Source organism: Citrus clementina, unplaced genomic scaffold (assembly GCF_000493195.1).
Source record: "Citrus clementina cultivar Clemenules unplaced genomic scaffold, Citrus_clementina_v1.0 scaffold_6, whole genome shotgun sequence".
Classification (NCBI taxonomy): Eukaryota; Viridiplantae; Streptophyta; class Magnoliopsida; order Sapindales; family Rutaceae; genus Citrus; species Citrus x clementina.
In genome coordinates, this window is record NW_006262139.1 from 24,562,331 (window position 1) to 24,587,200 (window position 24,870).

Below are 24,870 nucleotides of genomic sequence, written 5' to 3' on the forward strand. Positions count from 1 at the left end.
AAACCTGGCTGAATGAAGACAAACAATCAAGAAAAAATTTAAAAAAGATTTAAGATTCAATACTGAGCTAAATTACTGAATCAATGATTAGAATTGATTTAATTTTTTTTTTTTTTTATCTTATCTAACTAACATTGATTTAGTGCTCAGCAAAAACTCAACTCAACATTGAATCTTTATCCTTTTAAAAAACCACATGATCCTCGCTCAATCACCATATAGCAAAAAGGCACCATAGCAGGCCTTGCCATATGTACTGAGGTAACAGGCCTTTGGCAGGAATCGTTTGCCTACATAATAATGAAGTTTCTTGAAACATTAACATGGAGAAATTCCTGAATGAAATTAAAAGACTTATCATTCTCAACCCAACAAAGTACAGTAATAAGGATTCTCAAGATCTGAATTAAAAAAAATGTAAAGAACTCCAATCTAAGACTCCTGAGCCACACAACTAAACATTTATCACAGCTGGCCATTCTGGAGAACTGCCACTAGAAATATTTAAGATCAGCCCAAAAATTTAAGATTGGCCATCCTCTTCCGAATAATATCCCCAGTGTACCATCCAACAGCATGGCAGATAAGCTCATCTCTAAATGCCACTCTAGAAAAATCAAATAGAACTGGGCAGTCGGTTACAAATGCAAAGATTGGCCATCCTCTTCCGAATAATATCCCCAGTGTACCATCCAACAGCATGGCAGATAAGCTCATCTCTAAATGCCACTCTAGAAAAATCAAATACAACTGGGCAGTCAGTTACAAATGCACAATGGCAGTTCAAATTTTATTATAAGTCCAAATATAAGAAAGAGCATGGAAAAACCCACAAAGTAAAATAAATCCAAAGTATTCAAATATGGAGTAGCGATAAGGAGCAGACATCTTCACTTTAAAATCATTCAAACGGAGCTAAAAGACCCAAAAAAAAAAAAATCTCAAATGCACTAAGCGACAAAACATAGTGCATTGCAGTCCATCTTTTCCTTATCTTTTAGCTCCATTCGCTTTTCAAAATCATCTGGACATCCCCATACCTAAGCACCATTCTTCAAATAAGTTCCACACTTCAAACTTAAACTACATATTTGCAAAGTTAAAATGACCATGCATGTTATAAAAACTCAAATCTCAATGTCACAACCACTATACAGTCAACACAGCACACCATCGAGAAGATTTCAATGGCTTAAAGAGTTATCGGAAGTACACACCCAATGTCATAATCGCATCTCAATTGATATCGAAGCTTCTCAGCCTGTTCATGAGATAGGAAATAAAATGAAATGGAGAATAAAACAACAAATTAGTATCAATTAATTGTAAAAATGGCATGATGAAAACCATACTTCAAAACCTTCAACATCTGTAGGCACCTCAGGTGGTTTGAAAAAATTGAAAAAGGATCTCTCTGCCTTCTCTATCAAGCATTGTCCTGGATACCAATCAATCACCGTCCTACACAACAGCAGCACTAGCAAGCAAAATTTAGATCAAGGTATAACAATATAGAAAAAGACTTATTCTCAATAATCTTACTGCAAACACTATAGCTCTCAAAATAAGTTACCCAATAGCTTCCTCGAGAACAATATAAGTTTCATCAATCATGCGATAAGTCTTTTCCAAGACAGAATTCTTGAAGTAAGGATTGGGGCCAAAGGTGAATTCAAGCTTAAACCCCTCAGAATCATTAATCCTACACCACTTAATATCTGTAAGATACTTCAGAGCTCCTTGATCATGCCTGACAATCTGATGTGAAAGAAAATATTTCAAGAATACAAATCCTTGACCATGCCAAAAACAAATAAAAATAAAAAATGGAAAAAAAAAACCTAAATACTCTAGTAACTTACATTCTGACGAAGCTCATGGTGACTTTCCATCGCAATAAACCAGAAATCAGGTACTCCTTTCTCTGCATTAGGAGCATAAACAATCAAATATAAATCCACAAGGACATTTGCCACAATAATTTTAAAGGAATTTCATAATTCCTATGTTGATATTCGAAGGGTACCTTTGGTAGCTTTATCCTCTGACTGGACCATTGCACCATCATTAGGAGCCCCTTTCACTTCATTAACACCGTTGACAATGTCATACCTCTGTACGGTACAACCAATTGGATTATAGGAAATTGCATGAATCAAGCTTCAAATAATCCGAGAGAAAGCTCATGCTGTCATGCATAACATACACATGAATGTAAAAAGACACAGGGTAACCATGCCCTCACACAGGAATGTCTATGGCACTATTTTAACACAGCCTCAAGAGCACACCAGGCTAATCAGTATGTGGCCCACAGAAGAGGAAACCCAATGCAGTTTTTTGTAAAACACAAAAAGATATGTACAATTTCCTTTTCTTTGCCTTTTTTTTTTTCTCTTCAAATATCCCATAAAAGAGACTACCCCATCGTTACATTACATGGGTTAGGATATTCTTAATTCCCAAGTAAATATATTCACCTTTCTATACAAAAGCAGAAAAATTTGTTAGATAAGATGGTACGATACCTTGGTGTCTAGAGGCTGACACAATTTAACATAATTGGCTTCCTCTTTTCTTCTCTTCTCTAAGAATTCTGCCTCCAATTTATTAAGCTCAATCTGTAAATCATTAAAGAGTCATCAACCTCATCTTGTTGTCGAGTGTTTGAGCAATTAGAGAAATGAAAAACCATGAAGGGTGCAAAATACACCCAACAACATAAACGAAAACCAAAGTTGAAGAAATTTCCTCAAATGTGGAAATTTTCACAGCAAATTTTATGAAATAAACAAACATGATATTTATAATGATGTCAAATTGTCATTTGAGGCACTGACCAAGTTGATTACCATTATAAAGTGAGTCAGAAACTAGCAATATAATGTATATCAACATTGCAGAGGGAGGTTAATGAGAACTGCCTGCCGTACTCAATATGACTTTCCATTTTAAGGCATTGGTCAGTATTATTAACAAGATAATCATAAACCATTTACTACATTGAATTAGTGGCAAACATGTCAATCAACTCCTATTACCCACCAAATAGATCCAAAAATAAAGATTTTTGAAATACACAATTTATCATGTCCACACCATACTAATAGCACAAAGTGACATCATATCAATGACCCAGTTAAATAAAAAAGAACTTGCCTCAATCTTTCTGAGAGACTCAATTTTCTGAACCAAGTTCCCAGCTGCAGGGTTATCATATTCAATCTGCAAAATCAATGATCCTTACATCAGGTAATGATGAAATACTCAGGTCTACTATTGACCTCATTTTGATCTTAGAATTATTGGAGGATTTCACTGACCCAAAAGACTACAGTAACATACCTTCCTTTTGGTCCGTCTCCCACAAGTTGCATCCCCACAAAACCATGAAATAGCATGGCAAACAATCTCCTTTTTAATTGTCACACTACATAAAAAAATAGAACTCTGGAATCCATTACAAGCCCCATAAAGTTAAAAACTCCAAAGTATTCCAATACGTTCAACCCTTCAAACCTAAACTACATATTTGTGAAATATAATCACCATGCTCGTTATAAAATCTCAATTCCTAATATCATAACCACTGTACAGCAGACAAGGAGCATTATCAAGAAGATTTACATGGCTTAAAAAAAGAGGTATCAAGACTACATACCCAATTTCGTAATCATGTTCCAATTGATGAAGAAGCTTAACCTATTCAAGAAATTGAAAAAGATAAGGAACCGAAAATAAAACAACCAATTATCCACAAGTCATGATGTGAATCTTACATCAATAGATTCGTCATAAAAAGGGAATTCAAGTGATTTGAAAAAATTAAAAAAACTTTTCTTTGGCTTCCGTGTTGAGCATTCTCTTGTCAAGCATTTTTCTGGATACCATTTAATCTTCGACCTACAAAACACCAACAGAACAACAAGAACAAAAATTTTGATCATCTAAGGTATAACAGTAGGGAACAAGACTTCTCAAATCTCAATGATCTTACTACGGATCCCAAACGATATAGCTCCCGACATAATTGCAAGGAAAGAATAGAAGTTAATTACCCTATTGCTTCATCAAAAATAAGCTTAACTTCATCAATCATGATGAACTTCTTTGCCAAGACATAGTTCTTGAAGTATGGATTAGGGCCAAAGAAGAATTCAAGCTTGAATTCGGGACAACAAACAAGCCTGGACGACTTAATGTCTATAAGATACTTGAGAGCTTCCTCATCAGCCTTAGTAATCTGATTTCAAGGTATATTGGAAAAAAAAGTTTTTAAGAACGCAAATCCTTGATAGTGGCAGCAACTAAAAAAAAAAATTACGCTCAAATAACTTACTTCTTGAGCTAGTAAGGAATTATTTTTCATTGCAGTGAGCCAGAAATTAGGCACTCCTTTCTCTTCATTTTGCATGCAAACAATCAAATATAAATCCACAACATCATTTGCCAAAATACATCTTAGAGAAAGACCCCAATTCCGATGTTGATATTAAAAGAGTACCTTTGCTAGCTTTATCCTCTCCGAGGTCCATTGCTCCATTTGCGGCCCCTTGAACTCCATCAAGGCCGCTGACAATGTCAAATCTCTACAAGTAGAGTACAGGCAACAATCAATGTGTCTAAAGGAAATTAGATGAACAAATCTTCCGCATTCTCCCAGACAAATTAATTAGGCTCACATGATACAAGTTAAATATTAAAAGCCAAAGGGCAACAATGCCCTTGCACAGCCAGAATAGTTATGGCACTATTTTAAACACCGAGCATCAAGAGCACACCAGACTATAAAGGAAGAAACCCAAATTATTTTTTAGATTAGACGGCATGAAATGATACCTTGGTGAACAGAGGCTGATACAGTTTTTCACATTCCGCTTCGTGCCTTGCTCTCTCCTCAAGGAATTTTGCCTCCAATTCATCACGTTGACTCTGTAACTTATAGAAGAATCATGATGTTAATCTCCTCTCCTTGTCAAGATTTTCAGCAATTATAACCATCAGTAATCAACACGAAGTGGCAAAACGGTCAATTATCTGCTATTGCACTACCAAGTAGCAACAGAATAACATGTACATATATATATATATAACACAGATAGTGATGACATAATCTATAGCGTACACAATGTGGCAGTGAAAATATAAATAACAAATCATGCACGTGCCTGTATCTGTCTGAGAGCCTCAATTTTCTGCGTCAAATTCTCAAGTTTATCCTACACAATAACAATTAATCGTCCATTAAACAATCAAAGCCCTAAATGTAAACATATATAATACTAATCTTACTAAAAAAAACAAAAAATAAATGAGACAATCATTACTTAATTACCTTTGGAACGGCCAGGAGGTCGGCTCGAGCCCCTTTGTCAAGGGCTACACGGAAACCAAAACAAAACGAGAGTCAGATCAGATAGTTAATAATTGATGAACTAAACCGAAATTAGAGTTTTGAAGACTAAGGTTACATGCACGGAGATCGTTATCCTTCTCGTCACTGCACATCGTGGAGGATAAATGACGGATTTTCAGAGAAAGGATTAGAATGCTAAAACCCTAAAATTAACTAGATGGCGAAAGGAAATTCACTTGCATGCGCAACAACATCCAGGAGCCTATCGTACACCGCTCATGGAACTAAATAAGACTAATCGAGACCCTCCGCCTGGATATGGGCTTAGCCTCGAATCAGTTATTAGTGGGGCACGTTAACCAGAAGAATAAGCGAATAAGCGCGGCAAGAGAAATAGGATGAAAAAAAGCACGTCAGGTAAGCGTATCAAGAGATACCGTGGGAAGGTTGATGAATTTTGGTTTAAAAAGTAGAGACGTGGCCGCTCTTAGAAAGTTAAAACCCTAAAATTAATTAGATGGCGAAAGGAAAAGATGAATTTTGGTTTAAAACGTAGAAACGTGGCCGCTCTTAGAAAGTTAAAATCGTTTTCCACAAGGCAAAAGGATATATTTTTATCTATGGAAAGTCAAACTTCAATTTCCGACACGTCGCTTTGTGCAACTTGCCTTTTTTCGATATGGTCATTTGTGTTCAAAGTCTAGAGAAATAGGATCTTACTCGGAAAATAATTTCAACTTTGTCCAATTTTTTTAAAATAATTCTAATTGATATTATAAAAAAGGTTTTTTTGAATTAAAATTATAAAAAAAGAAGTTTGCGTGTGCATGAATTTCCATATCCAAATTTTTTTTCCATATCCAATAATATATCTAAAAAGAAACGACATAATAATAATAAGGGTTTCTCTATGATGCTGTAATCATCAATAATATTTTTAATTGTGTACCATTAGATTTAATCAATGGTACACAATATTTATAGTAAAAATAAAAATAAAAACAATTGTAAACTGTTAACATAGTTGGAGAATTTTGTAAAATAACAATGATCATCCTTAGAGTTTAAAATAATTTCACTTAAATAGCATATTTTATTTAAAATTATTTTTCAATCCTCCTTTTAAATTTAAAATGTGATAATCTTTTTTAAATAAATCTTCCAAAATCTATTACCATTAAGTATAAAATATAATGGTAGGTTATTTAACATAAATCAAATAAATAAGTTACAATTACAAAATTTATATATGATATAATAGTAATAAATAACACAACTAAGTACATATACTTAAGTAAATGTCATAGTTACATCAATAAATTCATTGTTGAGATTGCTTGTAACATAAAAATTACTTGATCACACATGTTTTAATAAAATTTAATATTGTATATTAAAATACTCATTATTTTATATAATATTAAGGACCATCGTATAATTGATCATGAAGTATTATTTTTAACATCCATTTAACATACTTATTCTCTGAACTTTATATTTATCTTACAATTCATATCTTACATGGTAGGAATTTTAAGTTTTATCAGCCTATATATTTTCATTTTATTTTCAAATATCACTTTGTTAATTTTATAAAAGTTAAATCTAATATATATTCCTAATGAGCTTTAGTTTATGAATCATGAAAAATAATTTTATTGATATCATTTAATTGTAATTATAAAATTTTATGTTATTAATAATCATTACTTTTGTTATGATAATTAATAGTGACAATAAATAAAATATTGCCTCCAATAATATTTACGTGGGAAAAAAAGTGAAAAGAAAATCATTTTTTTTAGATTTTGATTGACATGGTACGAAATTATCTCAGCCTTATAAAATTTAACTTTCATAAGCTTGTTTTCATTTTATTTTCAAATGTCACTTTGTTAATTTCATAAAAGTTAAATCTAACACATATTCCTAATTAACTTTAGTTTATGAATCATGAAAGATTCTATTATTGTTATTCTTTGATAGTAATTATAAAATTTTTATGCTACGAAAAGTCATTACCTTTATTATGATAATTAATAGTGACTATAAATAAAATATTACATCAAATAATATTTAATAGACAAAATGAGGAAAAAAAATCATTGTATATTTTTATATTTCCATTATAAAGATATGGTTTGGGATACTTTAACTTAAAATTTGGGCACAATATTTGAGCCACTAATATCTCATAGTCTAATGGTTGATATTGAAAGTCAAAATAACATTTCATAATGTTATATCATCCACCATTAAATTGCATGAAATAAATAGTTTTATTTTTTTATAAAAAATTTAAATCAAAATATTTCTCACTCTATAGTTATATAGACATATATATATTTTTCAATAATAATTGGTGAATAAAATATTTCTCATTTGTTGTGACTCATATAGTTTATTACAATGCTTTCTATTATCATTATTGTTTAGGTATTAATGGTTTGTAATTAAATTCATACAATACAAATTATTACAAGACTTTGTGTTAAATAACCTACTTGATATTATATTTTATACTTAATGGTAACTGATTTTGGAAGATTTATTTAAAAGAGATTATCATATTACAAATTTAAAGGAGAGGTGAAACGTAATTTTAAATAAAATATACTATTTAAGTGAAATTATTTCAAACTCTAAGGGTGGTCACAATTATTTTACAAAAATTATCTACCCACTTGAACGATTACCATTATTTTTAAATTATTTTTTAGTACAAATATTGTATACTATTGATTAGATCTAATGGTTCACATTAATACATTATTGATGCTGTAAAAAAAATTACAGCATCATAGAGGAACCCTAATAATAATAATAAACTGTTATTCGATGAGAATGAAAAGGTCGTGAAAATGTTAGCACACAGCTTCAATTGAATATTGACATGCATGTACGTACTGGACCGAACTGCGAAACGACTCAAGGAAACGCCATGTTGAGTATAAGTTTCATTGAAAATAGGTCGCGGCCGCAGAAAGACAGAGAAACTTTCTTTCTTCTGACACGACAACCAACCGTATGCGCCTAGGTTTCACCCACAGCTGAAGAGATTTTTCAACACCACGTGGCAGTTTCATTAATCCTCTGCAATTCAACGTAGGCCACGTATGTTATGTAAGCTCAACTCCGCAACAAAATACACGATGAAAGACTCCAAGAGAGGGGAAGAGATGGGAAGAGGGAGACGCGCTAGTTACGTTTCGCTTCGTCTGGCGTCTCCTTTAGAATCTGGGTTTCTTTTTAACAACAGTAACATGTGTGCTGTTTCTTTGGCTTAACGGACAACGGTACTCTTCATGCCCTCCACGGGTCACCTTTTACTGTTTTGCATGCGAATTGTGTTGTTTATTCATCATGATGTCTTTTTTCTTGTCTCGTCTCGTCTTAATAGTAGTAGCGGTCTTGATTTGGATCTTCAGGATGTTTTCCGGTATTTCATCTTTTACAAAATTTCAGAAAATTATACCAATTTTCTAGCTTTTCTACCCTATTCCCTGATTAATTTTCTCGTTTCTTGTAGCTTTTGTGCTTGTGTTTGTTTTGCAAGAAAGTTGTGAGAAAACTTGGTGAATAGTGGTGGGATATATGGGAAATAATGAAACTTTTGAGCTCTTTAATAGGCCATTGAAACGAAAAATTAAAAGAGATTTTATTACCACCAAACTTTTGAAAATTCATAAAAAATAAGACAAAAAGATCATTTGATGGTTTTCTGTACCGTAGTTGCCGAGTTATCAGCAATCCGTAGATCGCTCTCTTACTGTTTCTTCTGCAATGACTTTTGCTCGAGTTCCCGCCACTTGTTGATTGCAACTGTGCAAATAAATCCGGCACCGACGAAATAGAGCAATCGAAGAACCTTTGTGCTAGCAGGGCCAATCCTCATCTCTTCTCTCGTCTTCTTTTCTCAGTGGTCTGTGCAGTGGCGAAGCTAGCATCATTTGTTTGGGTGGGCTAGATTTAAAAAAAAAAAATGAAATTTACTTCTCAAAAAATTTATTTTATACAAATGAAGTTAAGCACACTATATAAACAAAATTTTAACCATAAAACTATAAAAATACAATGTAAATAAGAAAAACACTATTGAAGAAGCGGTGTCCTGCGGTTCTTCAAAAAAGAAAATTCATCTACTATCGCATCTGAGTCGATATTGTCTGCAATTTCTCTTTCGATGTAAATAACCATTCAATCTGAAAGAAACTCATTCTCCAGCTTGTTTCGATGTGTTGTCTTAATCAGTTTCATGGCAGAAAATGCTCTCTCTATTGTTGCTGTTGAAACAGGAAGGGTTAACACTAAACGAATTAATCTATCCAACAAGAAATAAATCTGTAACTTTCTAGTCTCAACTAATTTTCGACACAATTCAGAAAGGGAAGTAATATTCTGAAACTCTTAAAGAGAGTGTATATATATCTCAAAGCACTCTAATTGTCTTCTCAAAGCCTGTACCTCAATCTTAGTGAAATCTTCAGGATAAAATCTTTCAGCAAGGCTGCAAATATCTTCAATTTTAAATGATTTAAATGCATCAATAGGATTTAAGGCTGAACTAAGAGTGAGGAGTTCCAAAGTCTATTCAGTGAATCTATTATTCAACTCTATCAATTGAAAATCTATCACAACATTAAATATATCATAATGATAATAATGCTCAACTATAATATAATTATTTTGCTGACAAGAACGTCCTCTACCTTTCATATGGCGAGCTTTCATATCAGACATATATATCTCATTCTTTTCACAAAATAGAATTACGTTCTCAATAAAAGTTTCCCAACCATTGTCTCCCAGCCTTTGAAGAAGTTTTTTCGTAGTTGAGACTAAGTGCACAACATTTAGAATATCTTGAGATTTAACTTGTAATGCTTGACAAAGTAAATCACTCACCCCCAAAACTTTATTTAATAAATGCAAAATGAACACAAATTTAAAAGATGTCATTGATTCACACGCACCTTTAGCCTCTCCACGTATGCTATTGTTAGACCCACACTCTACCAACTTCCCAAGAACTTTACGGACAACACTAAACAAATCAAGCAGCCTACTGACGGAGCGGAAATGAGAGCTCCACCGAGTATCTCCAGGCCGTTCCAAAGTATGAATTTGATTGGCCCCTGTACCAGTTTGAACTTCTCCTGAAGCTATCAAATCTATTATTTCTGCTTCCCAAACAGATTTTAACTCAGAACGCCGTTTAACAGATGAAGTCAAAACATTTACAATTGAACCCAATGCTGAAAAGAAAAGTCATACATCTGGCACATCATTAGATGCTGCCACTAAAGTAAGTTGTAGTTGATGTGCAAAATAGTGTATATAATATGCATATGGGCAATCTTTCAAAAATAATGCTTGTAATCCATTCCATGCACCCCGCATGTTACTAGCACCATTATACCCTTGCCTTCAGATATTTTCAATTAAAAGATCATATCGTGCAAGATCATTACATATTTCTTTTTTCAATGTTACTGCTGTAGTTTCCATGACATTGACAACTTAAAAAAAAAGTTCTCGAATATACCCCTCACAATCAACACACCTTAAAATAATAGCCATTTGCTTTTTATCAGATTCATCAAGCGCTTCGTCTACTAAAATACAAAACTTACCATCTCCAAGTTCTTTGCGTATCTTGTTTCGCATTTTGTTTGCAAGAATATTTAAAAGCTCTTTTTGAATGTCAGACGATGTATACTTAGCATATGATGGAGCATTTTCCAAGACAACTTGAGCAATTTCTTTACTACACTCCGCTGAATGCTTTATCAACTCCATGAAATTTCCCCGATTTTTTGAATTAACTGATTCATCATGACCTCTAAAAGCACATGCTTGCTTTGCTAACCATTTAACAGCAATAATTGAGGTCTTCAATCGTAGCCTATTCTCCAAAAGTTGTTGTGAAGTTTGGGCATTAATTAATCTTTCAATGTGTTGAATTGGGTTCCTCAAACAACCCCAACTCTGCATATTCTTATTATGATGAGAAGATGGACCCCCTTCATGCTGTAAAAATGGACATTTTTTTTTCCAGTGTTGACTCTTCCAATTAGAAAACCCTTCAATAACAAATTTTGGGTTGTTTGATGGAATTTCATCAAAAAGAAAGTATGGAAAACAAAATGCACTATCTTTTACCTCAAGTACTCAAGCCATGGAAATTTTTTAAACTAGTGATACTGAAACCTATGTTCTTGCATGCCATCATTAGTTAGTTGATAATCTCGTAGTTTAGGCTGATAAGGTCTCATTTTGATGTACTCCCTTCGAATATCATCACGTTGATTTACTGAATATATCCTTATTTGATGGCGTAATCCAGGATCACACTCCAGATAAGTATTTTTAATTTCTTCAACTTCAACCCTTTGAAACTTGGAAGTATGTTGCTCACTGAAATCTTGAGCATTAACTTGACATGGAGATAAAGACTTGGTGGATGATTGATTTTCACCTACTCTCTTTAAAAAAAAAAAAAACGTAGAGTTTTTCTTGGTTTATTTAACATTGAATCTGTAATAAAATACATTAAAAATTTAATATTTATTTTATAAAAAATTTGACAAAATCACAAGTTAAAAGCTAATTAAAAAAAGTCAGCATTCAAATTAATTATTTTACTATATTATTCACTCATTCTTTCATGCCATCATTATTTTATAATTCCAAGAAGATGAATTAGCACCTTTCACACTTCCATATCAATTTTTGTCATATTATAATATTCTAGTCTATTATCACATTATATTATTTTATAATTTTAAAAAGATGAATCACAGTTCACAAAATCAACAACTTCTAGGCTTCCATAATTCCACTTCGTGTGCCAACCATCATTATCATAAAATCATATTCTATTATGTAAACTAAATTTTAAAAGGCAAAGTGCTTTGTACCAAGGGCCGCATCAAGAGACTGGGCATTCGGCGTCAGCTCAGTGGTGAGAGATTCAGCCTGCGGGTGTGGACCTTGCGGCAGTGGATCAGCATCACTCATGAGGCAGCAACTGGGCGTCAATTCGAGCGCAGGAGACTGGGTATTCAGCAGCGGTAAGAGACTTGATCAATTGAATTTTGGTGAATTTCAAATTCAGATTTAGTTAGATACTGGTGAGTTTATGAATTGTGATTTGGAGAAAATAAAGATTCCTATAATTATTAGGTTTGTTTTTATTTTTTTCATAAATATTAATAAAAATGAATTTATAAATTATAAAATTTTTTCAAAAAGCTTAGCTTCGCCTCTGGGTCTGTGTGTTAGTTACTCACTTCGTCATTTTCTTAAGGATTATTCGGCAGCCGAGAAATGTGAGAATATAACATGTTGTAAAGGTTGCCGGTGGCTGATTAAATTATCCAATAATTAATTTCAACCGTCAGATTAAATTTGACAGCATCCTACGATGTTGATGGAAAAAGACAAAAAGTGTTGTAAGGTATAACTGTGGCAACGTAGTTGGACCCCTTTTCACGCACTTCCAAATTCTTTTTAAAATTATTGTTTAATTAAAATTACTTTGAGAAAACTAAAGAAACTAATTCAATTGAAAATTTAGATAAATTATTCTTTTAAAAAAAATTTACACTCTACCCATTTTATAATTTTTATTTTTATTTTAAATTTCAAAATATTTTTTAGGATAAATTTATAAAGAGTTATGGAGATAGAAACTATGTAATGGAAGAAGATAATTTAAAAATTTTAGAATTCGTATACCATTTTATAAATAAAAAATTTTGAGAAATAATTTTTTAGAGTGAAATTTTATATCAAGATGGTTGATTTTAATTTATGAGATTTTATTTTATAAATCAAATTGGGGGTATTATGGAAAATAAAATTTAAAATAAGTATTATAAAAATTTTAGAGAGGTGTTAAGAGCTCCACTTTGAGAATAATAAAAAGGACTGCATCTAACACTATCAAACAAAATAAAGAGGCAACTTATTTTAAATAAAAACATTGACAACTAATTAGAGGGAGTAGGGATGGCAAAAACCGAATCCGGATCTGGATGTAGGTGCATCCGGATCCGAATCTTGAATGAATTTTTGGGATCCGGATCTGCAAAAAATATGTGGATCCGGATGCGGGTAATATCCGCACGGATTGCGGGCGGATATTCCGGATATCCGAATCTACATGATAATAATTTTAAATTTAATAATTTACATAATAATATTAAATAAAATTCAATTATAATTTAACAATCAACAATTTAACATCAATTCAACATATAAAAAAAATACAACAACACCATAAATTCACAAACAATAATTTCACAATATAAATCAAACATAAAAAAAAATCTAAGTTAAACCGATTTATTACAATATTCTCTTATTATTATTATTATTATTATTATTATTATTATTATTATTATTATTATTATTATTATTATTATTATTATTATTATTATTATTATTATTATTATTAGTTTTTTAACATATTTTCATAGTTAATGAAGATTATAGAGTTAATTATTCTTATATATTTAAATAAATAATTTAATTTATATATTTTTCAATTGAAATTTAATTAAATAAATAATTTAATTATAAAATAATACGGATCCGGATATTCAGTTTTCCGGATGCACTTGCATACGGATCCAGATTCGGATCCGCACGGATCTTGACTTTTAAGATCCGGATTCGCATTATTTAACATGCAGATCCAGATTTTTCCGGATTTTTGTGGATCCAAGCCAAATCTAGATTTTATTGCCAACCCTAAGGGGGAGGGAGGATCCCTTAAAATAAGCATAAAGCTGAAACATACGAAAATAAGCAAAAATAAGCAAAAAGCCATTAAATAGTTAAAAAAAAAAAGAACAAGGTTCAAGAAAATCTATAAGTTGGAAAGCCATTTTCTCCTTTGAAAATGAAAAGGATGCTTTGAAACTCGTAAGGTGAGAGTGCCACCAAAGATACCTTGTAAATAATAAAATACTAAATAGAGCATTGATAGTTGAACATTAAAAATATACCATGAAAAAAGAAATAAGGCTGTTGTTCGTGCTACACTACACGAGACTATAACACTATTTATATAGTATTTTCATTTATGTTTTGGTAGTGTCTTCTTCATGGTTAAATATCATTTTTTTACTAAATAAAAAAAAAGAAATTTTAATACATTGACACATTAATTTTACACATATGACTTATACCATAAAAAAGTAATTTCTATTCAGGTCCGTTGAATTTTTATTAAGGCAAATTTAAGCTATATGTCCATAGTATTTGTGAACAAAATGTCGATGCTAGTGATAATAAGGGCAAATAAATAACTAGGAACTAAATGGGATATTAATGAGATTTTTAAGTAATAATATTGTAAAAACTAATGGTGTTCGTTAAGAAAAATGAGAACAAAAGAGGGGATCAAATACTCTACTCACAAATGAAATGATAAGATACTCTACAATGAAATGAACAAATTGAAGAGATTACCATCCTCACTTATCATTAATGCATCAATGTCCGGCATGGGTCCCATAATCACAATGCCTAACAACATGCTAATATGAATCTAACAATCAAGAATGGAGAGACAGGCTCGGAGGAACACTAGGCAAATGCCTTGTCTTAACTTAATTTCATAAATATTATTAGGGAAAAAAGGCTTAATTTTAAAAATGATTTTTCTTTTTGCAAATTTCAATTAGCTAGGACTCTCTTGATTGTATTTACAAATGTCCTCTCTTCTCTATATCACACATCCTTCGATTTATATATATTTTCTCTCCATTAAAGGCTTCAGTTGTCGAAATTGTCCGGGGAGAAATAGAAACTTGTAATAAAACGCCACGTGTCGATAAAGGGTGCCATGGCTTTAAATAATCACTGTATGTACCCGAAATACCTAACTTACACCATAAGTTCGGTACCCAAGGTACCCTACCTACGTCATAAATTCGGGTACTCTAGGCCTACGCCATAAATTCAGATACCCGAGGTACCTGACTTGCAACATACACCAAGTACACCTGTAGATTAAGAAGGTATGAGGGGTACCACAAATCAGACACGAAATGGTTAAGGAAAAATCTCTAAAAAGTCAGTCACGAGAGACATTTCCATCGCCTAAAAGATAAAATTTGATTTTTACAAAATCAAATATTAAATATCTTGCTGAAAAAGCGGTGACAGTTGACTATCACATCTGCCAAAAAGTTAAGGACCTTGTACCAAGGACAATGGTCTTTAGTAGCCTTGCCAGACAACCTCTACTGAGGCATCCTTGATCACCCTCCAGCGTACACCACTTGTTCAAAAGGATAAATTACGCCATGAACGCATTCTTACTCCCCAAGCATGCTCCAAACGACCCAAAAATCATAAAAAATGTAAAAGGACAGAAAAAGCCTGGAAAAGGATAACCAATAACTATTAGAAATGCGCCACGTGACAACCAATCTACTCCATATATAAAGGCATCTAGTTCTAATTTTCATTAAAAAAATACACACACACACACACACACACTCCTTAAAAAAGAAGGCTGAGATCTTCTTTAACCTCAAACCACCATTTTAGAGGGCTGGCAAACTCTTGCCACCGTAAAAAACTTGAGTAGCTGGCTTGATCATCGGAGTGTGGATACTAGCCACCCCGGCTCCACCTCTAACTTCTTTTTTGTTGTTTTGTTGGCTAAAAGATTATCTCCAAGAGCCTCCTTTCCAGATTTTAACCTCTCGCTATCATCACCGTCCTCCCACTCTCCTTACCTCCTTTGAATTTTAAAAAATATCGCACACAATGATCAAGTGAGATACCCTGATTTTCCCAAAAAAATAAATTTAGGTTTTCCTCTTTTCTTTTGCACCCCAAATCTGTCTAAAACATCAATAATTAACCACATTAATTGATTTTATTATGAGACAATGATACTTTAATCCCATTTAGAAAGTACATGTGGGCATTCACACCATTAATCTAGCTATAAGTTTAGAATATTCTCAAACTTGTATCATATTAGTCTAGTAACTAATCTCAGCTCAATGAGATAGAGGGAGTGGTGCACAGTCATAATAAATAAATTGTTGTCACTAATTACTCATTATAATCTAATGGTAATTTAATTGGTAATGCGATGTTAATTGTGCTTAAGCCTACCAACATAACTAGAATCTATTAATTAATCTAGAAATATGCACAACAAAAGAAGAAATATTCACTAGAACCTGAAAAAAAAAAATCAATTATGGAGTTGATAAGGTTGAGCTTGATTTTTTACTTCTTCCTTGCCACCTTGGTTCCATGCCTCTCGGCCCATATGGCCGACTCCAATGAAGCGTTTTGGCGACGAGCATAAGAAGCCATAAATGCCACCAATGAAGCCTACAATCCTGAAGTAGTGATTAATTACTATAAAATGCATGTTTAAAAGTAAGCTCAATATCTTTAAGACGTTATTTTATTTTTTATTTTAAAACATATAGTGCTAACTTCTAGAGCACATGCTAAGAAAAAATTTTATGACCCCAATTTTTAGAATAAAATTTTGTTACATTATGTTGCAACACGTAGATTTTTAGGAGGGAACATTATAAGGAGGAAATTGTTGAGGCATGAAAAACACAATGGACCGCGCGTTGCAACAAACCTAATAGTCTGGTGCTGGCGGTGTCAAAATGACTGGGCCAACAACCGCCATAAACTGGCCGATTGCACCCTTAGTTTCGACAAACATGCCACCGGTGGAAAGCATGGACCTATTTATATGGTGACTAATAGTTCTAATAACCAACGTGATCATAAAAACCCTAAATTATGGACCTTACGCCTCTTTGTGACCCAGAAAGGACCTTTGTGGATCATCTTTGAACGTAATATAAGTATAAAGTCAATGGCGACATTAATTATAGGCGAATTAGGTAATCGCCTAAGGTCCCATATATTAGAAATTCCTCATTGTGGCCATCAAGTCCTTATATGTTGGAAGACCCCTTCTTTTGTATTTTTTTATATATTTAAATTAATATTTTAGAACTTACTTATGATAAGAAAGCCTATTTTTAGGCTTTTTTTAATCGATAATTATTTTACAATTAAGTCTTTTTTGCACAAATTTTATATTTGATAACCTTAACATTAAAGAGCTGTAAAATTAAGTCATTATTAGGTTTTTCAAGAAAAATATTAAAAAAATCTTTATCTATTAAAAAAAATCAAGATTATTTAATATTATAAAATTTCTTGCACTTTTCTCTTTAAAGAAAACTATTACATTTATTGGCTCACTTTTGAAGGAAAAAAAATGGTTTCTTGAAATAATAGTCTCAGGGAATTAAAAAAAAATAATTCTTAATTACTTTTCTTTTTTGAAATTTCTTACCATCTTATTGATTGTTTATATTCAATATGCAATTAAAAATTGATTACATTTTAAGCTTTTTTATGTTTCTTTGAGTGTTAAAGCTACTAAATATAAGCAGGCCTCATAAAAATAGTTCGCCTAAAGCCTTTAGTACTCTAGAGCTGGCCTTGCATAAAGTTGTCAAATGATAGGCAATAAGACCATCGATGGTCGTGGAGTGGATGTACATAATGCACATGGAGGTGGAATTGGTACACATCAAGTGAAAAATGTGATCATTCATGGACTTCATATTCATAATATTGTTCATGTTCATGGAAGTGGCGATGGAGATGGGATTTCAATATATGGTTCATCAAATATTTAGGTTGACCATGTTTCAATATCCTAATGCCACAATGGGCTCATTGATGCTACTCAAGGATCTATTGCCATCATCATTTCAAACAGCCACTTCATCAAGCATGATAAGGTAATTAATTAATTAATCTTTATAGCATAATTATAGTTTTATATTCTAGTCTTTTTAAAATTGTTCAATTTTAGTGCCTTTTCATGATAAGCTCTAAATACGACCTGAATAGGTAGTACTAAACTGTAGTAGGGAAACTATATGAATAATCTAATTTTAATTAAGCTAAATTATAGGTTAACAATAAAAAGATTATTTATTCAAGTTGTATGCGTGCTTTAATTTTATAGGTGATACTGCTGAGTGCAAGCGATACTTTTGAGGAAGATAAAAAGATGCAAATGAGAATCACATATAACCATTTTGATAAGGAATTGATTTATGGTGTGTTTACTTCATGGAATGGGGAATGTGAATGAAACTCATGTTTACTTGGCAAAATATAATTTGAGAATGGGAATAAAATGTGTGGGTCCCACACAATTTGGGAATAAGGAATGGGAATCTCATTCTCATGGGGGGGTTGGAAATGAAAATGAGGGAGAGGGAATGGGAATAGAATATATGTTTACTTTTGTATCCCTCTAATTTTTTTCATATTTCCCAAATTACCCTCATTCAAATCACAATTAATTTTATTATTTTAAATGCCATTAATAATAATTATTATTATTATTAAATTTTATTAACTTTATTATTTTAGTTATTATTAATTATTTTTATTAATATTATCATTATTAACAATAAAAATAATGATAAAAAATAATTAATTTATCATTATTAACAATATTATCATTATTGTTGTTGTTGTTGTTGTTGTTGTTGTTGTTGTTGTTGTTGTTGTTGTTGTTGTTGTTGTTATTATTATTATTATTATTAAAAATAATAATAACAATAATTAATAATAACTAAAATCATAAAGTTAATAAAATTTAATAATAATAATAATAATGTAATTTTCATTATCTAGATATAAAAATGATATTAATTAAATAATAATAATAATAAATGTTAATAATGATAATATTAATAAAAATAATAATAACAATAATTAATAGTAACTAAAATAATAAAGTTAATCAAATTTAATAATCATAATAATAAATTTTAATAATGATAATATTAATAAAAATAATAATAACAATAATTAATAATAACTAAAATAATAAAGTTATAAAATTTAATAATAATAATAATAAATGTTAATAATGATAGTATTAATAAAATAATATTAAAAATAATTAATAATAACTAAAATAATAAAATTAATAAAATTTAATAGTAATAATAATAATATAATAGTAATAGTAATAATAATAATATAATAGTAATAATAATAATAACAACAACAACAACAATAATGATAATATTGTTAATAATGATAAATTAATTATTTTTATTAATTATTGATGCTATGGGTATTTTGGTAAATTGATTCTCATTCCCTTTCTTTGTTCCCATTTATTTTGTCAAGTAAACACATCAATGACATTCCAGCACATTCTCATTTCTATTTATTTTTGCCAAGTAAACATTGAAATCTCATTCCCATTCCTCATTCTCATTCCAGCCCATTCATATTCCCAATCCATTCTCATTCCAGCCCATTCATATTCCCAGCCCATTCTCATTCCACGTTATTCCCATTCGTTGAAGTAAACGCACCATTAAAGAATACCATGCATCAGATTTGACTTCGTTCATGTTATGAACAATGATCACACTCATTGGAAAATATTGGTGACCTCAAAAACCAATAATTATTAGCCAGGGTAACAAGTTCATTGCTTTATACAATGATTATGCCAAACAGGTGACAATGAGAGATGCTAGCTCTAAATATGATGAAATACAAAGATCAGAGGGAGATATATTCGACAATGGGGCTTTCTTTAATCAATCTGGTGACCCAAGTTGGAAGATACTATTCCATATTGAGAATGAGATGATTAAAGCGAAGCTAAGAGCATATGTTGAATGGTTCATTCGCTTTGTTGGTGCACTTAAATGCTCTCTTGTGAAAGAGTGCTAGCAACTCATTTTGTGTTATATAATCAAATGAAGCCTAAAATTAATCTTAATTTATAGGACAGGGGAACTCAATGGAAGAATTTTGCTTGTCAATCTTTATGTACAGTTTAATTGTGGGTGAAAAATTTAAAGTAGTCAGAAGATTATTGTAAGAAATTAGTGGTCTACTTAGACTAGGTTAATTATTGCTGAGTAAAATCCATCTAGGCAAAAGAAATTGTTTTCTTAGCCAGCAAGTGTGGAGCCATTGTCACCAAAAGAAAATTGTTTTCTTAGCTAAAATAAAGAACCGATAAAGAGACAACTTATTGAAAAAAAGGAAGCAACAAGCTGCCACGCTTGAAAGAGTCAAAATAGGTCACTTAAAGCAGTTGGGACCATTTAGCCCTATCTAACACATTAGCTGCTATAGGACTAGTTGGAGCTTTTCCTTCCTTAGGCAGGGATATTCTTGTCTTTTTATACCTATGGTAGTTCTAAGCCTTTGAAGCATGCCTATAAAATAAGTTGGTTTTTTATTCATGTGATTTCTCAACACATAGATGTGTTGGAATTTGGCAAGTTGGTTCAGCTAACTTGTAGTCGCCGACCACCGCTAGCTTTACATCTAATCACTTTTCTTCATTTTTGCAAGATGTTGTGAAAATTTTTAATATACTCTCAACCGCACGAATCTAGAGATAGAATAGTGGTAACGAGGTCAAACCCACATGGATTGTTATAAATTAAAAAGTCTAATTTAAATCTAAAATTAATATTAATCCTAACCTAGTTGAGCAATTTGAATTTTTAAGAGAATAAAAATAATTAAACTAAGAAAACAATTAAAGCAAATGAGAAATCATTATGAAAAAATTTACCAAGGTTTTGGAATCCACCAATATTCAACTAGTAATTATCTAATTATTAATTAATCTCTAAATTTAGAGTGACAACTCGAAATCAATCTATGTCATCTCATAAATATAACAATTAAACCCAATTAAAATTATTCTTGTGTAGGTTTCTTTTTCCGCTTAATAGTATGATATCTAAGCATCCCATGTAAACATATTGAATAACAAAAAGTCAAAATTTTCTTAAGCGGTCTGTGTAAACAATTTAATGAAAGACACAGAATCAAAAATAATCATATATAAACTTTATAGACCCAAGCATAGATTTAATCGAATATTAATCCTAATAATTAATAATACATGACAGAATTGGTGAAAAGATTTAATAACATCCAACTAATCATGTGAAATAAGAACCATAAATATTAAAACGCCCATGTAGGGAATTAATTAAATAAAAAGATAATTATTTCATTGAATATGGTTTCATCCTTAACTTTAGTATAAGAAAATTAGTTAGACATACTTGAATTGTGAGCTACAAAAGAAATAAAATCAACCATGGAAATATTTAACTGCTGCAGCCCTTCATTTTCTTCTCTGTCGAATTGCGTCTGCACTATTTTTTTCTTCCTGGCAGCTGCCCTTCTTTCAAAAGCCAAAGGCTTGCTTATATAGTCTTCAAAATGGGCCCCACCTTATCAATTCTAAAGCTAAAAGGCTTTGTCTTTTATTTGTTTTGCTTCACTCACGTGCTGGGCACTTAGAATTGCAATATGATTCTTTTTTCCACTTATGAAACCCAAGTACGGGTCCCTTTTTAAAGCTAAAATCAATTTCTCTCCTTTGTCTGCATGTGCATGATGAATTAACTTGTTGAATTCAGTTCCTTGGCTTGATTTCCACATACATGTATGTCTAATTGCTTCCAAAAATCAATTAATCTTTAATGCTTCCAAAATTGAGCTATTTATGCCTTTTTTATCCATAATCTCAAAGTAATTCCCTATTCAATAAAAAAATTCAATTAATTAAAAATGAGAAATAAAAATAACTAGTAAATATATAATAAAAGGGTAAAATATGTATACAAATTATGTTCATCACAAGATAAGTAAAACTCCTGAAATCACTTCTCCCTAGATCCAAACTCCTTCTAGTAACCTCATTTCTTCCATTCTTTCTAAAGCTCCACGGAAAGTAAAAACATGCAATACACCTCGATTACGAATTTATTATGTTTAGCTAGGTTTCTTACCTTGCCCAAAATTGAGTTAAAACGACACATTTTTTTTATAAAAAAAAAATGAGAATATGCAGCCATAATTAAGTTCATGGCTTAGTCGTTAGATTACTATTTTTGTGGGCATAATAAATTGGTCATTTGGAAGAATGTTTAGAATAAGAATAAATATTTTAGTATTTTTTTTACTTTAAATTACAATACAAAGCATTGCATTTTTTTATTTTTTATTTAAAGTTTGACTAATTCTGTGATTTATTAAATCCTAATAATTCTAATAATAATGATATTGAGATTTATTCATCCAATTAAATAGGATCTTAATTACTAAGTTATACTACAACCGTTAAGTGAATTTGGCTCTCCTCTTTCTGCGCAGTAATAAGAACTTAGAGCCATAAATTTTTTTTCTCAAAATCAATATATAAACGCATCATCCACATTGCATCAAATCACAAGCAAAAAGTTCAATCCTACATACCTCGAACTTTTGTACATTAGAATAAAACATTTGAAAAAGAAAGTAAAAATGGAGCTTGCTAGGCTAAAATTAATCTTTCTTTTCTCTTTTATCATTTTGATCCCTTGCCTATCGGCTATCGCCGAGGCCGACGAGGTATGGAGGCGACGAGCTGAAGAAGCCATGCAGACCACTGAGCAGTACTATGATCCAGACCCTGTAGCTGTTGCCAGCAACTTGAACATGAAAGTTCAAGAGTATGTTAATAACAATACTAATACTAAAAACTCGTACCTGTAGGCATTAGCATGTTTCAAAATATAGATTTTAAACTAGATTATTCTATTTAATTTTAATTTAAAAAGGTGAAAAACGTTACCAATAAAGTATAATACATCCTATTAATGTTTTAAAGTTAGATATATATGGATATGAAATTTATATAAATTTTTTATGGGTTGCAGCTTGTCAAAGCAGACTGCTGCCAGACGGGGCTTGTTGAATGCAGAATCAGGGCAATGTGAGGCAACAAACCCAATTGACAAATGTTGGCGTTGCAAAGAGAACTGGGCAGAAGATCGGCAGGCGCTAGCAGGTTGCGCGCTTGGTTTCGGCAGTAAAGCTACCGGAGGAAAAGGTGGAAAAATTTATGAGGTGACTGATTCTTCTGACAATAATATGGAGAACCCTAAGGTTGGTACTTTACGCCATGCAGTGATCCAAAAAGAACCTTTATGGATCATCTTTGCCAAGGACATGAACATCAAGTTGCAACAAGAATTGGTTGTCCAGGGTAACAAGACCATTGATGGGCGTGGAGCCAATGTACACATTGCCAATGGAGCTGGAATTAGGCTGCAATTTGTGCAAAATGTCATCATTCATGGGATTCATATTCATAACATTTCTCCTGCCAGTGGTGGTATGATTAGGGATTCTGTGGATCATGTGGGAAATAGAGGTCCAAGTGATGGGGACGCTGTTTCAGTATTTAGTTCGTCAAATATTTGGCTTGATCATCTTACATTATCTAAAGCCCAAGATGGGCTTATTGATGCCATTCAAGGATCTACAGCCATCACCATTTCAAACTGCCACCTCTCCAACCATGATAAGGTGACTATAATTTAATTAAATTTTGACTTTACATGACGTAGCTCAGGTCATCATCAAACATAATTTCAAACTTTTGATCTATTATGAGCCATGTTGTGCTATAAAATTTTGCAGGCAATTTTGCTAGGCGCAACCGATACGTTCACGGAAGATAAAAAGATGCAAGTGACTGTAGCATTCAACCGCTTTGATAAGGGATTGGTGCAAAGAATGCCATGCATCAGATTTGGTTTCGCTCATGTTGTGAACAATGATTACAATCAATGGGAAATGTATGCAATTGGTGGTCTCAAAGGCCCCACCATTCTTAGCCAGGGTAATAGGTTCTTTGCCTCAGATAACAAGAATGCCAAAGAGGTAATGTATTTTCTACAAGAGACAAGATCCTTTATTGATTAGAGTTCACTTAATGTATAAACAATATTTTTCAATAAACGTACAAAAGACATAAAGTTCGTATCTAAAGAGAATCCAGGTTGTGCACGTAATGAATTAATCTTTATTATTTATTTGCATGCAGGTGACAAAGAGAATGGACTGCAGCCCTGAAGAAGGGAATGGTTGGATATGGAGATCAGAGGGAGATGTATTCTTGAATGGGGCTTACTTCAATGCATCCGGTGACCCGAAAAAGCAAATCAAATACGAACTGAATGATGTGATTAAACCAGCGCCAGGAACAGAAGTTCAGAGGATCACAAAATTTGCTGGAGCACTTGTCTGCAAGCCAGGCCAGCAATGTTAATTTACTAGATTTTTTGCATTGATAGAGAAACAGTGACCTAGCCATAGCCTAAGGCTAGCTCACTGCTATTGGTTCAAAATGATGGCCAAAATATTAGACAGAAAATTGGGACGGAAAATGAGAGGATGAAGAAAATAAATGAACAGTAATCCTCTCATTTAGTCCAATTTTTTCATGGATTTGGTTAGTTTCTATAACCATATCCAACATTAAGGCTTTTTTTTTTTGTCCAATGCAATCAATCAACGTGTTTGATGTGCTTATTCATAATGGTAACCGTGTTTCTTTATTGGATGTACAAAATTAATAAAATTTTTCATTA

The 24,870-nt window shown here is 31.8% G+C and overlaps 2 protein-coding genes across 5 annotated transcripts; one reads left to right on the forward strand and one right to left on the reverse strand.

Annotated features, from left to right (window-relative positions):
* Positions 1-324: 324 nt before the first annotated feature.
* LOC18039116 (nucleosome assembly protein 1;2) lies at positions 325-5,921 on the reverse strand. Of its 4 annotated transcripts, none has more exons than XM_024182462.1 (18): positions 5,472-5,921; positions 5,336-5,379; positions 5,169-5,219; positions 4,840-4,932; positions 4,505-4,589; positions 4,340-4,401; positions 4,059-4,243; positions 3,780-3,903; positions 3,662-3,702; positions 3,346-3,430; positions 3,160-3,225; positions 2,529-2,621; positions 2,027-2,114; positions 1,863-1,924; positions 1,574-1,758; positions 1,380-1,461; positions 1,218-1,261; positions 325-731 (listed from the first exon to the last, which is right to left on the reverse strand). In XM_024182462.1, exons 1-18 carry the CDS (start codon positions 5,506-5,508, stop codon positions 617-619), a joined length of 1,542 nt encoding a protein of 513 aa, XP_024038230.1. In that variant the 5' UTR covers positions 5,509-5,921; the 3' UTR covers positions 325-616. The 4 variants fall into 4 exon arrangements, with proteins under 4 accessions (XP_024038230.1, XP_006431083.1, XP_024038231.1 ...); XM_006431020.2 differs by having other exon boundaries at positions 1,353-1,461; XM_024182463.1 differs by having other exon boundaries at positions 710-731; positions 1,361-1,461.
* Positions 5,922-22,694: 16,773 nt separating this feature from the next.
* Positions 22,695-24,838, forward strand: LOC18038004 (probable pectate lyase 19). Its single transcript, XM_006431024.2, has 4 exons — positions 22,695-22,944; positions 23,152-23,803; positions 23,918-24,160; positions 24,324-24,838. The coding sequence occupies exons 1-4, from the start codon at positions 22,757-22,759 to the stop codon at positions 24,546-24,548; spliced, it is 1,308 nt and encodes a 435-aa protein (XP_006431087.1). The 5' UTR covers positions 22,695-22,756; the 3' UTR covers positions 24,549-24,838.
* Positions 24,839-24,870: the final 32 nt, after the last annotated feature.